Raw genomic sequence first — 17,287 nt, 5'->3', positions numbered from 1 at the left:
CTTTTTTGCTATCAATTGTGCCTGCTTTTTTATTGTCTAGTACAGCAGCATTTATCCCCAAAAATTTCATCATCACATAATTGTGCAGTACCTGCAGTACTATTTCGGGAAAGGACGTTTCCCGACTGATGTCAGCTTTCACATGGATCCTCCCACATATATCATTGGTATTTGGCTTAATTTAGTACTAAAAAAATTCCCGGGATTGCACAGAATGGAATACGCCCAGGAAATTATTATGAAACATGCAAACAGTATGACAGATGACTAAAATTTGTATTAAGAGAAGCATCAAAGTACTTTATATCTTGGAAGCTCTAAAAACGCTATCCAATTAAAGTTTTTTTATAAAGGATTTTTAAAAATTAAAATAAAAATTAACTTTTAATTTAGAACAAATTGTATATGCCCCCTAATACAGACCGCTGGGCCAACACTGTTATAAATTGTTTGTGTTTCATAGAAAATGACATGGTTACTTACTTACTACAGACTATAGATTTCAAGTTAAAATATTTGAAATATCTAACTTAAATGCTCGCACACACACACACACCCATATACTACTGCAAAATATTACTCTACAACAAGATTTTAATGAAATTTATTTTATAATTTATCTGCTGGAGTCAACATACGCACTTCATATAAATAAATAAAAAAAAGTATTTATTATAAACATAAAAAAACTCTTGTGTCAAATAATCAAAAGAAAATGAAATGAGAAATTTCATAAAAACTGAAAAAGTACAAACGAACTTTTGACACAAAATAAAGTAAAAGTTTTTCATACGAATTAAGCCAGTGAAAAAATTCCTGTTGCCAAAAGGTGAATGAAATGACTTGTTAAATTACGACAATGTTGTGCAGACAAAAGTTCATTAAAGAAAATCCTACAACAAAAACAAACAAAAAGGAATGTTTACAACAACAACAATGACACCAACAATATGTATAAAGAAATTAGTTTAAAACTTTATGACAGCACATACGAACACAAAATAGATTCGACTATAAATTTCAAGTTTAAATGAAAGAAATATTAGAAAATACAAGTGAACGAAAAGAACGAACTTTATGAACAGGGTTATTCCATGTGGGGTAGGGAAATTGCAAGAGATGACGGCATACATTTAAAAAAAAATACAAATATAGAATCCCCTCGTCAACAAAATTTGTCGTAGCTATCAATTATCTCTTAAAGCTGAGGCAGGCACGGATCCATGTCAACCATTTGGGGTTAATTAAAATTTGGTCTATATTTTTCTTTTTTTTAATTTGTATATGAAAATTTTTCGGTGTTTTTTTTTGGGGGTTGGGTTAATTCCTATTTCACCCCCTTTGAATCCGCACCTGAGCTTAGGAAATACTCGCAATTGAAAATTAATTTTTTTTTAAATTTTTACCCTCCCTACTCCAGTTTTTTTTTATAACAACGGATCCAAATATTTACCGATTTTCTCCATTTTTCCTTTATTAGATTGTTGGAGATTGTATATTATGAAAGTTGGCAATCTTTGTATAAATATCATTATAAAATTGTCTGCTAAAATTTCGGTTTATATACAAATGATTACAACGAATACGAAAATGTTAATAAGCATGCAGTTCAAAGTATATTATGCAAATTAATTTAGCATGTTAATTATTTTACATAATACAAATTTAAAACAGAATCCAAAATTTATTATTTTAAAATAAGCTTTTTGTTTATTTACACCCACCATTAAAAGTACATTCTAGGTATTTTCAAAATTCTAATACGATCTAGCTATGTCCATCTCAATGGCCTAACGGGAAAAGGAAATTTAACGCAACATGTCTGTCCGACATTTAAGACCAATAACAACACGATGGCGCCTAAATTGACCACGAAATTTGTCACACATACTTATTTCTAATAGTTTTCAGAACAGTAGGTTTCAATTATATTCTATATTATTGTTTTTCGAAGAATATAAAACAAGTTTGGCTATTGATTCGAAACGGTTAAAAGCGGTAATGGTATTTACTGTTATTTCGGTAACGAGATTTTAATGATAGCGAAAAATGGGAAAAAAAAATAATTGAAATTTGTATTTTCATAATAAAATTTTTTTTATAGAATAACGTGAATGGTAGGCATATCAATAATACTGGCAACGGTAATCCCAGTTATTTCGATAACGGTGTTTTAAAGTCAACCTGAAAGGATAAATTGTATCTAAAACAGTGGAAGGGTACTCATAGCTATCACGAATGTGAGTGCAACTTATCAAAACCATCAAAAGGGAAACAAATTGAGTATTGTGAATCAAACAATTCATTTTCTTATATTCGATTATGGTTTCGATGAAAAATCGGGATTCGCAAAGTATTCGGTATTTTTTAAAATTTGTCAGAAATATTTAAAAAGAAAATTGTATATCATGTAGTTTTGAAAGAGAAAAAATTACACAGTACAACACATGATTTTGGGACTCAATTCTGACAATTGCACGTGAAAGTAGCCCCAAAAATAAGAACTTCTGCATCATTAGTTTTGTCAAGTTGGCTGCCGTAATAATTTAATGACCATACGAATTTGTTTTCCTCAAGGTGGATTTTTATCACTTTTTCTATATTTTAGCACGGTTATATCTCGTATACCGTACGGAATATCTCTTTTGTGGCTGAAGCAAAGTTGTAGATATTGAATAGTAGGAAAAAAGTACGGAACATACCTACCCGAAAAAGGTGCACCCAGTGCCTTAAAAATCGCAAAAATGCCCATTTTTTAACCAATTTTTCACCTTTTTTGCTCAATAACTGGATTACAAATCCAATTATGGACCGATCACCATGAAATTAGGTCATGTGATTTGTAACTATATGAAAGTTATTAATCATGAATTTTGTATGTATACCATCATTTTTAACAGATTTATTCACTTTAAAGTGATTTTCGGAAGCGGGTCTTATATGGGAGCTATGAATAATTATTGACCGATCATAATAAAATTTTTTGACATGAATTTTATATATATAAAACTTATTTTGAGCGAAATTTGTGTAGATACATATATAAATTAAACATTTATGACCGATAAAGTCCAATTTCGGGAGGGCATTTGTATGGGGGCTAAGTGAAATAATGAACCGATTTCAGCCAATTTCAACAGGCTTCATCCTTGTGCCGAACAAATTATATGTACCAAATTCTTTTATGATCGGTCCATAATTTGTCATAGCTCCCATATAAGACCCGCTTCCGAAAATCACTTTAAAGTGAATAAATCTGTTAAAAATGATGGTATACATACAAAAGTCATGATAAATAACTTTCATATAGACACAAATCACACGACCTAATTTCATGGTGATCGGTTCATAATTGGATTTGTAATCCAGTTATTGAGCAAAAAAGGTGAAAAATTGGTTAAAAAATTGGCATTTTTGCGATTTTTAAGGCACTGGGTGCACCTTTTTTGGGTCGGTATGTTCCGTACTTTTTTTCTACTATTCAATATCTACAACTTTGCTTCAGCCACAAAAGAGATATTCCGTACGGTATACGAGATATAACCGTGCTAAAATATAGAAAAAGTGATAAAAATCCACCTTGAGGAAAAAAAATTCGTATGGTCATTAAATTATTATGGCAGCCAACTTGACAAAACTAATGACGCAGAAGTTCTTATTCTTGGGGCTACTTTCACGTGCAATTGTCAGAATTGAGTCCCAAAGCAATGAACTGAAAAATGTTGTACTGTGTTATAGAAGGTCACACCACAATGCCAGAAAATCAATTCCCTTCTGTTATGAACATAGAAGATGGATTTAAACAAAATTCCACCATGAAAAACTGATGAATAACTTGAAAATAAGCCGAAAAATGTAATATACATTAAATATATGTAATGTTTATCAATTCCGACCGGTTACTCTGAAAAGACGGTTCTTAAAAAAGTCTTTTAGTCTTTATGATAGGCCAATATAATAAAAATATTAATAAAAAAACTGTTGCTTCAATTTTATATGAATATTTTTCATATGCCCCTTCAATTTTGTTGTTCAATTTGTTTCAACAACTTATAATTACATAAACAAACACTTATTTACTTAGTACTCACATACACACATTCACAAGTACACTCATTCTCACTCATACATTCTCAAGTTGTTCGTAAGGATGTATGTAAGTGGCAAATTACCCAGCAAAAGTTTCGAAAGTGCTACCTTGAAACTCATTGCAGAACATAAAAGGAATTTTAAACATTTTGAGGAAATTCTAAAAAAAAATATTTAAAAAATCCCAAAAATGCAAATTTAAAGATTTTTCACATATTCACTTTTGAAATGTGATATTAGAGCTAATCCGAAATTTCGATATAAATTGGGTTAAATTTGAGTCCTTCACAAAAAAATTTCGGAATTTCGGCCATAAAACCCTCATTTGTTCTGGGGGTGATATAAGAATACTTCGTAGGAATGATATGGAATGGGTCATAGTATCGAAAACTGTTAAACTGAATTTTAGCCTAAATTCAAAATTTCGATTAAAAAAATTAATTGTTTAAATTGGAGAGCGTTCATGGCGATCTTTTTATCGAAAAGCTCCCCATGAAAGCTCTTAGTTCATAGATTTGATGTAGATTTAATGGCTACCAAAGTTCAAAAATTGTCAATTTTTTTATTTCTATATTCAGACTTTTTTAAAAAAATATTAAAGTAAAATTATAAATTTTGTTAAACGTTTCTCCACATCTGTTTTTTTTACAATAACAAACAAATTTCCACTCAAAGTACACGCTTGTAAGCACATACAATTTTGTGAAAATTAACGATTCACTTAATTCACTATTCACTAAAATGTTTCATGATTTTTATGAACAAAAAAAATTCTATTTTCACGAAAAAAAATATATTTTTTTCTTCAATTTGTTATTATAATAACAACGAATCTAGTAAGCCGATTAAAACGCAATATAAAAAAGTATTAAAGGTTATGTAAATTTAAATTTTTCTAAGTTTATTTTAATAATATCTGACTAACCATTTTTAGTTATCATTAATTATGTGTAGAAACCTCTAAAGAAATTCACAATTTAACTGACAAATTTTTTATAAAAAATCTCTCCATACAATTTTAAATTTGGTCCATATTTGTACTTAGGTAGCCATGATGTATCAAATCTATATAGTGGTTATTCAAAGTATTTTTTTGCTGTTGACCTGTGTTATTTATGGACTTGTGAATGATATTGCTTTGAAAATTTGTTTCATATGATTTTCATATTTTTTATTTAACTAACAAATGCAATGTTAATTAAATCGGTCATATGTTGTGTTAGATATTATGAAAAAACTGGGCCAAGTTATAGTGAAATTTAAATTCTCAAATGACTTTAGACAAATCACAAAATCGGTAGGATGAACCAGTTAGAAATGGCAGATTTATTTACTTTTCATTTAGACTTTCCTTTTCATACATTTTGCGACATGTAACTTTGTCAAAGTTTACACGGTTGCAAATTAAATGCAAGACTTTTTTAAGTTGCTTTGCAAACAGACATTTGGAATTTACTTTTATTCTATGGTGTTCATATAAATTTACTTATAAAAATACTTATTCTTTCAATTTCCGTTAATGTATTTTTACAACATTTATGTGGTTGCAGTTTACAGTGTGATGAAATTTTCCACAAAAAAAAATACATCAACTTTAGCTCATAAAAAGTTTGAATTGTGAGTTATTAAAATAATTGATCCTTATATAAGTGTGATTTAATAAAAGTTTTGCATGATATTTTGTTGATTTTAAATAAATATTGTTTCCAACAATTTAAGCTGATGAAATTAGAAATATATATATGGGGAATTTCATGTCAAGTGAACCAACTTTTGAAATCGATGTCTTCCGATCGGGATGAAATTTGCACCAAGGTTAGCTCTATTGGATAGTAACTCAGACACAATTTTTCAACAACATCGGTCGAGAACTCTCTGAGTTATAGGGGGTAAAATTTTGACAATTTGGTCAAACAGGGGTTTTTTCTTATCCATGTAACTTATTACCTATTGTTCTTAGCAAAATGTGTCCCAAATAGTATAGATAGCTATTTCTTCGATCTTTCGAAAAAAAATATTTAAAAAAAAAAATAAAAAATTTTTAATATTTTTTTTCCGAAATCAAAAACTTTTTGACTTTTTTTTTAAATTTTTTCTCTTTTTTTTTTTCTTAAAATAAAGTTTAGATATTTTCCTTGAACACCTACTTGGTCGCTTAGTGGGATGCGAGTGGGATATCTATCAAAATAAATATTTTGTAACTCAAAACATAAAATTTTTGACTTTTTTTGCAAAATCAAAAACTTTGTTGACTTTTTTTTTCAAAATGGACCCTTTTTTAATCTTTTTTTTTAGGTCAAACAAAAGCTTAGATATTATCCTTGAAGACCCTTTTGGTCGCTTAGTGGGATGCGAGTGGGATATCTATCAAAATAAATATTTTTTAACTCAAGACTTACAATTTTTGACTTTTTTTTTTGCAAATACGATTTTTTTTCCAAATGGGCCCTTTTTTTAAAATTTTTTTTGTAGTCAAAAGAAAGCTTAGGTCCATTCCTTTAAGATATTTTTAGTCCCTTAGTGGGATGCGAGTGGGATATCTATCAAAATAAATATTTTGTAACGCAAGACATACAATTTTTTAATTTTTTTTTGCAAAATCAAAATTTTTTTCCAATATGGGCCCTTTTTTAATTTTTTTTTTTGCTCAAAAGAAAGCCTAGGTCCATTCCTTTAAGATATTTTTAGTCCCTTAGTGGGATGCGAGTGGGATATCTATCAAAATAAATATTTTGTAACAATTTTTTAATTTTTTTTTGCAAAATCGAAATTTTTTTCCAATATGGGACTTTTTTTTAAAAATTTTTTTTTGCTCAAAAGAAAGCTTAGGTCTTTTCCTTTAAGACCTATTTTGTCACTTAGGAAGATGTGAGTAGGATATCTATTAAAATAAAAATGTTGTAACTCAAGACATTCAATTATTGACTTTTTTTTTGCAAATTCGAATTTTTTTTCAAAATGGGCCCTTTTTTAAAAATTTTTTTTTAGTCAAAAGAAAGCTTAGGTCCATTCCTTTAAGATATTTTAGGTCCCTTAGTGGGATACGAGTGGGATATCTATCAAAATAAATATTTTGTAACTCAAGATATACAATTTTTGATTTTTTGGCAAAATCAAAAACTTTTTTGACTTTTTTTTAAAATGGGCCCTTTTTGTAATTTTTTTTTTTGCTATAAAGAAAGCTTAGGCCTATTCCTTTAAGATGGTTTTGATCGCTTAGTGGGATGCGAGTGGGATATATATCAAAATAAATGTTTTGTAACTCAAGACATACAATTTTTGTGTTAAAACATTTATTTTGATAGATATCCCACTCGCATCCCACTAAGGGACTAAAAATATCTTAAAGGAATGGACCTAGGCTTTCTTTTGAGCAAAAAAAAAAATTAAAAAAGGGCCCATATTGGAAAAAAATTTTGATTTTGCAAAAAAAAATTAAAAAATTGTATGTCTTGCGTTACAAAATATTTATTTTGATAGATATCCCACTCGCATCCCACTAAGGGACTAAAAATATCTTAAAGGAATGGACCTAAGCTTTCTTTTGACTACAAAAAAAATTTTAAAAAAAGGGCCCATTTGGAAAAAATATCGTATTTGCAAAAAAAAAAGTCAAAAATTGTAAGTCTTGAGTTAAAAAATATTTATTTTGATAGATATCCCACTCGCATCCCACTAAGCGACCAAGTAGGTGTTCAAGGAAAATATCTAAACTTTATTTTAAGAAAAAAAAAAAAAAAAAAAAAAAAAAAAAGAGAAAAAATTTTAAAAAAAAGTCAAAAAAGTTTTTGATTTCGGAAAAAAAATATTAAAAATTTTTTTATTTTTTTTTTTAAATATTTTTTTTCGAAAAATCGAAGAAATAGCTATCTATACTATTTGGGACACATTTTGCTAAGAACAATAGGTAATAAGTTACATGGATAAGAAAAAACCCCTGTTTGACCAAATTGTCAAAATTTTACCCCTATAACTCAGAGAGTTCTCGACCGATGTTGTTGAAAAATTGTGTCTGTTACTATCCAATAGAGCTAACCTTGGTGCAAATTTCATCCCGATCGGAAGACATCGATTTCAAAAGTTGGTTCACTTGACATGAAATGCCCCATATAGAATTTCAAATAAAACACAACAAACTAAAAGAATTTTGATAAAATGTTGTAAAATTGCCAGATATAGTTTACATAGTTTAGTTAGTTTTACATAGTTTTAATTGAAAACAATTGAAATGAATATACTTACATGAGATATAAAAATACCCGGTTCTCGAGCGCCGAAAGGAACACATGAATGATCGGTACCACCAATTATGCTGAAACCCAATGAACCCTGATTTTTAGGCAATATAACATCCTGTAAAAAAGACAATTTTTAATTTTAAAATTTATATTTTAACATTTATGGTTTACAGCCAATTTCCAAATTAAAATTATGTACAAAAGTATGATTTATAAAAATTAAAAAAAATAATAAAAGCCACATAAAAATGAATAATTGATAAACCAAAAACCAATGACAGGAATGGGACAATTTGTTGGATGGTGGGTGGATTTGGTTGGTTGGTTGATGATGATTTGTTTATTTTGCATGAAATCAAGTGCAACATTATGATAAATGAGAAATTCAAATAAAATTAATTATATGTACAATACATACAAAGGTTTTGGTGGTGCGCGTGTAATGTACAATAAATAAATTGTTAAATAGAGATACAATTTTAAAGAATTTGACAAAATGCTAAAAAAAAAAATCTTAAATAAAAAAGATATTAAAACAAACCAGGCAAATACATACATACATATGTACTTATGTATGTAAAAAAATATTTACATTTACAAATAGTCGTAAGGATGTAATAATACAAACAAACATACATACATCTGTATGTATGTAAATACTATAGGAAAAGGAAACCCACATAAACATACATACAATACAATTCATAATACATTAAAAATAAATAGAGATATAAACAAATTCTTATACTCATACACTTTACATAAATTTACCAGAGAATGTAAAAAAAAACAAAAAAAAAACACACACAAAAACAACAATAAAATAATAGAATATTTAATAAACCATGGCATAAAAACAACAACAACTAAATAAATAAAATAATAATAAAAATATCAAGCATTTGTTTTATTTAGGAGGTAATAAAAATACTATAAAAAATATAACAATAATTTTATTTACAATAATATTACGAGTAAATAAAAACCATATTTCCTAGATGCTCTCAAATGAGAGTTTCATTTATTATCCTTAAGCAGAAATTGAATTGAGCATACAGCAGCTCCTACACAATCATCACAATTTCCTGTTTTACTATTTATATATTGGGTTATTAGCATTTATGGTCATCTTAAAATAAAACAAAAACTAGAAACAGCAACAATGAGTTCAACCACATCTATGACATGACAAGCCTCAAAATGTCCTACAGACACACATTTTTACGGCTGTTGCATGTTTAGGTTCATTCTTATGTATGTATGTACTAAGTGCATTAGAACTGGATTTGCTTTGGATAGGTAATTTTTATAACGAGAACCCGTCCCGGAAATCAACTGAAAGTTGTGAAATTATGTAAACAATGGTACTTTTTTCGGTTTCTATTTAAATAATAGTCATTTAAAACGTTTAAAATATATCTTTTCATTTAGATAAATTTATCTGTCTAACAAAAAAAATAAAAATAAATATTACAATTTTATATAAGCATTGCAGAGTGGCCGAAATGACTGATCTAGCGGCATTTAATTCAAATTTTTAAATTCTTAAATCGATAAATATTTTGCATTACATCGATTATATCGATTACTCACTGAGCAAATTGGCATTTTTTGTTTTGTTTTGCTCTCAATATTCTCACAGCTGTTAGCTGTCAAATATAACATACGTAGCAGCAAGTGCATTGATAGAATTTGGCGCCAAATTGCAAAATGCGTGTTTTTATTAATATTAAATCAGTTGATTAATAATTTTGTTAATTCAAATTTTTATTGTAAGTTGAAGGTTTGTATTTACTAAAAAAATAAATGATTGTGGCCTGTCTTTATCTGTAGAAGTTAACATGTGTGATAACATCCCAGCGGCGAAAAGAAGTAGTAAGCAGGCCTTCTGGAAGGCCTTATTTATCAGACACAAGGCCTCATTGCTCCATTCCACACTCATATATTTTTTACACACGATGTCCTAGCCAGCCAAAGCCTTCTTCAACAGGCCTGGTAGTCGCACAACGCACAACCGCTTTGTCAAAGAATTTAAGCAAAACTATTTTAAGTTTACTTCGTTTTTTCTTTTCACTTTTTGCTTTTTTTTTGTGTTTGTTGTTTTGTCTTTGGAATGTGATTTTTTTAACGGTATTTTGTGCTTGTACTTTTTTGTAGCAACAAAAAGAAGGGAGTAGGTAGGCCTTCCATAAGGTCTTCCTGAGAAGGCAAGCGAGCATGAGTACTGGATCTAAAAAAAGGTCTAGGAAGGTCTTACAGAAGGCCTCAAAAATTTCGCCACTGGGATATTTTAAATCTTATTTACGTAGTTTCGTGGAGTGCATCTTTTGGGATTCGATCGGATTTGGTTAAATTCTGGTTTTGTTTATTAATTTTGTTTATTGTTGACGTCCACAATGATGTGCCCGTTTATTTTTTAATGCATTTTTTAGGCACAATGAATGTTTCCAAACGCACTCTTTTTTTAATTTGGCACAATGAAAACGACCTTACTAAAAAATATTCGGCTGTCGAGGCCCACGTATTTAATAATATTATAGACAAAACAAAATATAATGTGGAGTGCCGAAAAATTAAAAAAAATTGAGGAGCTTTATAAGCAAAGTATTTGAAAAGTGGAAGAACTGCAACAGAACGTTTTCGCATTTTGAAGAACGTAATAAAGAGTGGTTGGACAGTGAATTTATCAGAAGTTGTATCCATGATACATGCTTCTGAAGTGAATAATGCGATTGTATACAGTCCTGATGAAGCTTTGGCTCTTTACATGGACGGGGATTTTACTGTTGTAAAATCTGTTGTAAAAATAAGAAATGCAAACATATATCCCACATATGATACACTGTTATTAGCAAAAAAGAAGTACTATCCGGTCGGAGTCCAAATTACCGATACGTCTGCTTGGTTGATCATACTATAGTAGAGATAGTTGAATCGCAGAAGGAAGTTTTCATCAACCTCAATACCATTACTGCAATATACAAATGGGGCTGTGATGGCAGTAGTGGACATTTAACTTACCGGCAAAGCTTTTCTGATCCTGAATCGAACAAAAATGATGAAAACATATTAGCTTTTTGCATTGTGCCGTTGCAAGTGAAAATGGAAAGCGTTATTTTATGGGAAAATTCTAGGCCTTCTTCAACGCGGTTTTGTAGACCAATTAAATTGATTTACGAAAAAGAAACTTCCGACTTATTTAGAGCGGAAGTTGAAAAAGTAAAATAGCAAATATCTGAAATTATTCCAACACAGTTTGAGTCTTTTTCAAATTCATCTCCAATTTTATATAATGATCGATGGCAAAATTTTTAGTGTAATTGCTGAATCCTCGTCACAAACATGTGGTATTTGCGGAGCCACACCAAAAATTATGAATGACTTAAATGCCACTAAAAATCGAATTCAAAAATTCCGGGTAAAACTCGGAAATTCTTTTTTTTGTGAGTCCAGTCAACTGTAATAAATAAGCTCCCTAAAGTGCAGTACAAATTTAGATATTTTATTTGCAAATAAATAACAACAGGCTGGTGTGCGTGGGTTGGAGAAACTTGAAGAACTAACATTAGTAAATGCTACCGGGCGAAGCCGGGGCGATCAACTAGTTTTAAATATAATTCAGAAAAAGATAATAGATAACACAGGGCAACAAAATCGAAAAAATTTTAGGGGCTTTTTAAACCACTACACAATTTTCATGTATTGTGGTTCAATTAGTACAAATATGGTGCAAATTTTAAATTCTATGGAGAAGTTTTTTAAAATGTTTGTGAATTTTTGTAGACGTTTCTCTACATAATTTATGATAACTCAAAAAGGGTTAGTCCGATATTATTAGAATAAACTTTGAAAAGTTTAAATTTACACAACCTTTATTATGTATTGCGTTTTAATCAATACTTTCGGAGTTATAATAACAAATTGAAACAAAAAATATATTTTTTACATGGAAATAGCAAATTTTTGTGTTTAAAAAAACTTATGAAAAATCGTAAACAGCAGGAATTGTTTAAATTTATTGCTTTATCACAATCTCACATATAATAGCAATGGAATGAGATATCGATCATAAAAATCGATTGATTTTTTTCAAATTTATTCACTATTAAGTGAATTCGCTCATTTTCACAAAATTTTATTTTTTTGTTTGATATACATAAAATTGAGTAGTTAAACATTTTCCCCATGTTATGTACAAATTTTCACATATATATGGCGTTTCAATCGGCTCAATAGTTTCGAAGTTATAATAACAAATTGAAACAAAAAAATATATTTTTTTATGTGAAAATAGCAAATTTTTTGTGTTTTAAAAAACTTATGAAAAATCGAAAATGGCAGAAATTGTTCAGATGTATTGCTTTATCGCAAAGCCACATGTAATAGGAACAAAATGAGATATCGACCATAAAAATCGATGTATTATTTTCGAATTTATTCACAATTAAGTGAATTCACTTATTTTCAGAAAATTTTATGTGCTTACAAGCGTGACACTTTGACTAAATTTTACATGTGTTTTTTGTTGTTGTAACAAAGATTTTAACAAAAACACATGTAAAATGTACACGCAAAGTGACACGCTTGTAAGCACATACAATTTTCAGAAAATTAGTGGATTCACTTAATTGTGAAACATCTAAAAACATTCACAATTTTAGAAAAAAAAACATTTAAAAAAATCTATCCATAGAATTAAAAAATTTTACTATTTTTGTACTTAAGTAACCATGATGCATCAAATCTATATAGTGGTTAGTTAAGCCTTTTTTTGCTCTTCACCTGCCAACTGACTAACTGTAGCTTGAATCGAAAAAATCTATGGATATAATAGAATAATTAATTAGCAACAATGAATCTTAAAATTGTAACTTTAAGAAGAAAACTTATAAACAAATTTCCTACCTCGTACTTATTATTTTTTACTACATATCTCCTCAGTGAACGTACAATATTAAGCGAAATATCTTAAGTGCAGAAAAGGTGATGTTAAGAGCTTTTTAAAATCTTTGTTAAAGTTTTCATACGAAATTAACTACAATTCATTCCGCATTAAATGGATGCACTTATAATAATCATCTTTTAAATTTATTTTCTTAAATATTAAATTCTCACAATTGACCATAATTTTGGTCTGGCTTAAAAAATTTTGTTTTTTTCACTCCACAATATACAGCCATCATTTCAGCTGTGGTTGTAGTTGGCTGACAACTATATAGACGTTTACAATGGCGGGCGGCATTGTTCATTTCACATGTTTTTCTTGGAAAAGTTCTTAAGTTCTTATTCCCAAATGACGAAACTTTAAGTTATTTAAATAACATTTATATAACCGTAGCTATTTTACAGATACTTTCTGTCTTGCAATGATTTGAGTGTAACGAAATGATGACAATGATGAATGTGATGAGTTGAGTTGTGTTGTGTTGCAGTTAGTATGACTGCATGAACTTGTAAATGAATGTGAGTGATACCAAGAAATCCACTTAGACTACATACTGTGATTACTGTCAGCAGTACTCGCATAATCATAATATCTATTAAGCTGCCATAAAGTTAGAGAGAAACTGTCTATCAGACAGCAGTCATTCATTCATTCCTTTAGACTGTAGTGAAGTAGTTTTGTTACAAGCATAAAGCCGTAAGGAGGATTATATGGTTACAATGTCATAACAATTGCATTTCATTTGCTTTAAACTTTCTTCAGTTTTATCTACATCTTCAGTATCCTTAACGTTTGCAAGGAGTTGTTACCATGTATGTATGTATATTATTAACTCATTATACAATGTATGTATGCATATGCTGGAGTTATGTATAATGAAAAGTTTCATTTCATTACTATTTCATCATCATTATGATTATAATCTGTATGTCTCATCACCACTGCATATATGTAAGCAGTTATACGAGTACTTACTTATCATGTGTTAAAGCAAAATGGTTTGTTGTTAAAAATACATGAAGTTTGTAGTTCCAACTACTAATGTAAATGATGATGACGCCATTGATGCTGATGGCTGAAAAGACTTTGATGAGTTTGCCAAAGTACTCCAGCCCGTAGTACTTAATGTAACGCATTTGCTACTTGTGCTTTTTAAATACTTTTATACTGTTTTCAAAGAATAACACAAAAGTTAAATAAAAAAAATAAATACAAATTTTTACATCTTTAGTTAATTTTTAAGAAAAGAAAACATAACACAAGAAAGGACAGCTGCGAGAACATAAATAGCATTCAAAAATGTGGAATGGATGTTTTTCTAAATCACATTTTTTTCCTTATTTTGGAAGATTAATTAGGAGTACTCTTACCGTCTTCCAAGTTACAAATTATTTTATCCAAATGGCTATGTTTTTGTATTTAAAATCGGTAAAATAAAACACTACTACCTCTATTTTTTACCAATAGTTTGACATACAAATTTAATTTTAACAGTTTCCAGTTTTCTGTGTAGATAGAATCATTCCAATCGGTCCACAAATGGTCGAAAATAGATTTTCTGTTCAAGCAAAATGTTTCACATCGCTTTTAAAAGTATATTTCTTTTAAAGTCTATAATTGTCAGTACAATCTACAAATTATTTATCAGTGAAGCCTACTTTCAGATGAGCGTGGCTTTAAATATTTTTGGATATCTCACGATAGAACTAACGAAAGAGTTAACAGAACAACGCCTCCAAATTATCCAATTCAGTCATCGATTCGCGCAACTTATAGACGACTTCGTGAATTTTATGGCGCACATAATCGTGCATCTGAGTAAGCCATCCGTCGAACTGATGTAATAACACCAACACGTGGAACAAATGTGTTTACTGAAGAGAATATCGCCGCTGTCAACGAAACTGTACAAGAAGATCCAATTTTATCGATTCGTCGTCGGTCGCGGGATTTGGAGCTCTGTCCGTCCAGTACTTGAGAAATTTTGCGCAAAGATCTTAGATCCAGCTGGTGCAGGAATTAAAGCCACGAGACTGAGATGCATCGATATATCGCTAATTGGGCTCTAGAGCAGTTGGAACCTGACCCGATGTTTTATCGCAAAACTGAGTTCAGCGATGAGGCTGATTTATGGCTTAAAGGGCTATAATCAAAATTGCAGCATATGCACGCAGAGAAAAAATATAGTTGGGCATGGTTACTGTAACCATTTCAATATTGTTACAAGTTTTTTAACTATATTATAGTCACAGTAACCATTTACATGATTGTGGTAACCATAATATGGTTAATTTACGATTCACATGATTGTATCAATTGGTTACAGTAAACAAATATATGTTTGTGACAACCATTGATATGATGAAGGACTTATCATATTATGGTGCTCTCGGCTTAAGGCTTATCATAATCTGAGAACAACATATTATGATAAAATTATTCATCATAAATATGGTTGCCACAAACATATATTTGTTTACTGTAACCATATATATGGTTGATACAATCATGTGAATCGTAAATTAACCATATTATGGTTACCACAATCATGTAAATGGTTACTGTGACTATAATATTGTTAAAAATCTTGTAACACTATATAAATGGTTACAGTAACCATGCCCAATTATATTTTTTCTCTGCGTGTGGGTGAGAACAATCCACAACAGACTCCATTACATACAGAAATATGCACCGTTTGGTGCGGTTACACGCTCAGAATATATTTCTTCAAAAATGAAGCCGGATCACGCGTTACGGAAATCGTTACCGCATCATGATCAATGATTTTTTTTGGAAAATATGGATGACATTGATCTGGGCGATATGTGGTTTCAACAGGATGGCGCTACATGCCGGAAGATAGGGATGCAGTAACGAGAGAAAGATATAACCAATAACCAAGAATCACCAAAATATACAGAGGGTGCAAAAATATGTAACCTAATGGGAATGTAACGAACTAAGCCGTAATATAGGTGTATTCGTTCGTCTATCGGGGAAACCTAAACCCAATTTTAATCTTCATTGCGCAATGCTCAATTGACAGCTCAAAGCTAATAATAAAAGCTCATAAAAACGTTCAATATTGCTTTTGTAGAGTAAAGCTATGTATACATGGTTGTCAGATCTTACAATAGTGTCAGAAAATGTCTAACAACCATGTAAATTTACAATGGCACCATTATCAAATAAATTATTTCTATTTGCAACACTGTGCATATGTATTTAAAAACAATGTCTAACACCAGATCAGGCAACTTTTGCCATACAACAATCTTATCTGACAACCGTGAGAACTGACAATTTTTGTTGGCAGATGAATTTATTGTCTGTCAAGGAAATTGTAAGGTTTTTTTAGAATCTAAACTGACAATTTACCTTTGGCTAACAATATTCCATTCTCAGTACATTGCCAGATCTGACAACATTGTAAGATCTGACAACCTTGTATACATAGATTAACAAATTATATGCTCTAAATACATCACTGTAAGAGTGCTAGTTATTTTCCCATGTCTTTACATTTGTTTTCTTAGCAAATGTAAAAGAATTATATACATAGTACATGTATGAGCCGTGATATGTATTTTAAAAACAAACTTGCCTTACAGGCATCCCAATGAAGTGAGTTTTTTCGTAATTGTTTTCTGTCTGTAAAAACTTTAAGCTGTTAATTATTTGTTTAAATTCGTAATCCAATAATTTTTACCAATGGTGGGGAGAACTTTTGGAAAAAATAAAAATGTATCGTGCTATTTTGTAAAAAATGTTAAGTAAATTTGTCCCCAGATATAACAGTTAATTAGGAGTCCAATATATAGAATAATTTCATCAAATTTGGTACCAAAAATCGAAATCCGATACATTTCAAATCAGTCTCCAAGCTAATCCATTAAAAATGCTGCATGAACGCTATAAAAGAAAATAATTTTTGCACCGAATCAAATATCCATGGCGCTAATGTAATTATCTCTATTTAGTGGGTCCTATATATTATGAGCTACCGAAATTT

The 17,287-nt window shown here is 29.8% G+C and overlaps 1 protein-coding gene across 4 annotated transcripts in view; it reads right to left on the bottom strand.

Annotated features, from left to right (window-relative positions):
• Positions 1-17,287, bottom strand: part of scrib (scribble) — a 444,246-nt gene that overhangs the window by 144,981 nt on the left and 281,978 nt on the right. For all 4 annotated transcript variants that reach the window (XM_065515081.1, XM_065515077.1, XM_065515078.1 and 1 more), the window contains exon 19: positions 8,332-8,442. In XM_065515081.1, coding sequence (XP_065371153.1) covers positions 8,332-8,442 — 111 coding nt within the window. The remainder of the gene's footprint in view (positions 1-8,331; positions 8,443-17,287) is intronic.

This window comes from Calliphora vicina, chromosome 1 (genome assembly GCF_958450345.1).
Source record: "Calliphora vicina chromosome 1, idCalVici1.1, whole genome shotgun sequence".
Taxonomy (NCBI): Eukaryota; Metazoa; Arthropoda; class Insecta; order Diptera; family Calliphoridae; genus Calliphora; species Calliphora vicina.
This window is presented reverse-complemented; position numbering and strand designations above follow the sequence as displayed.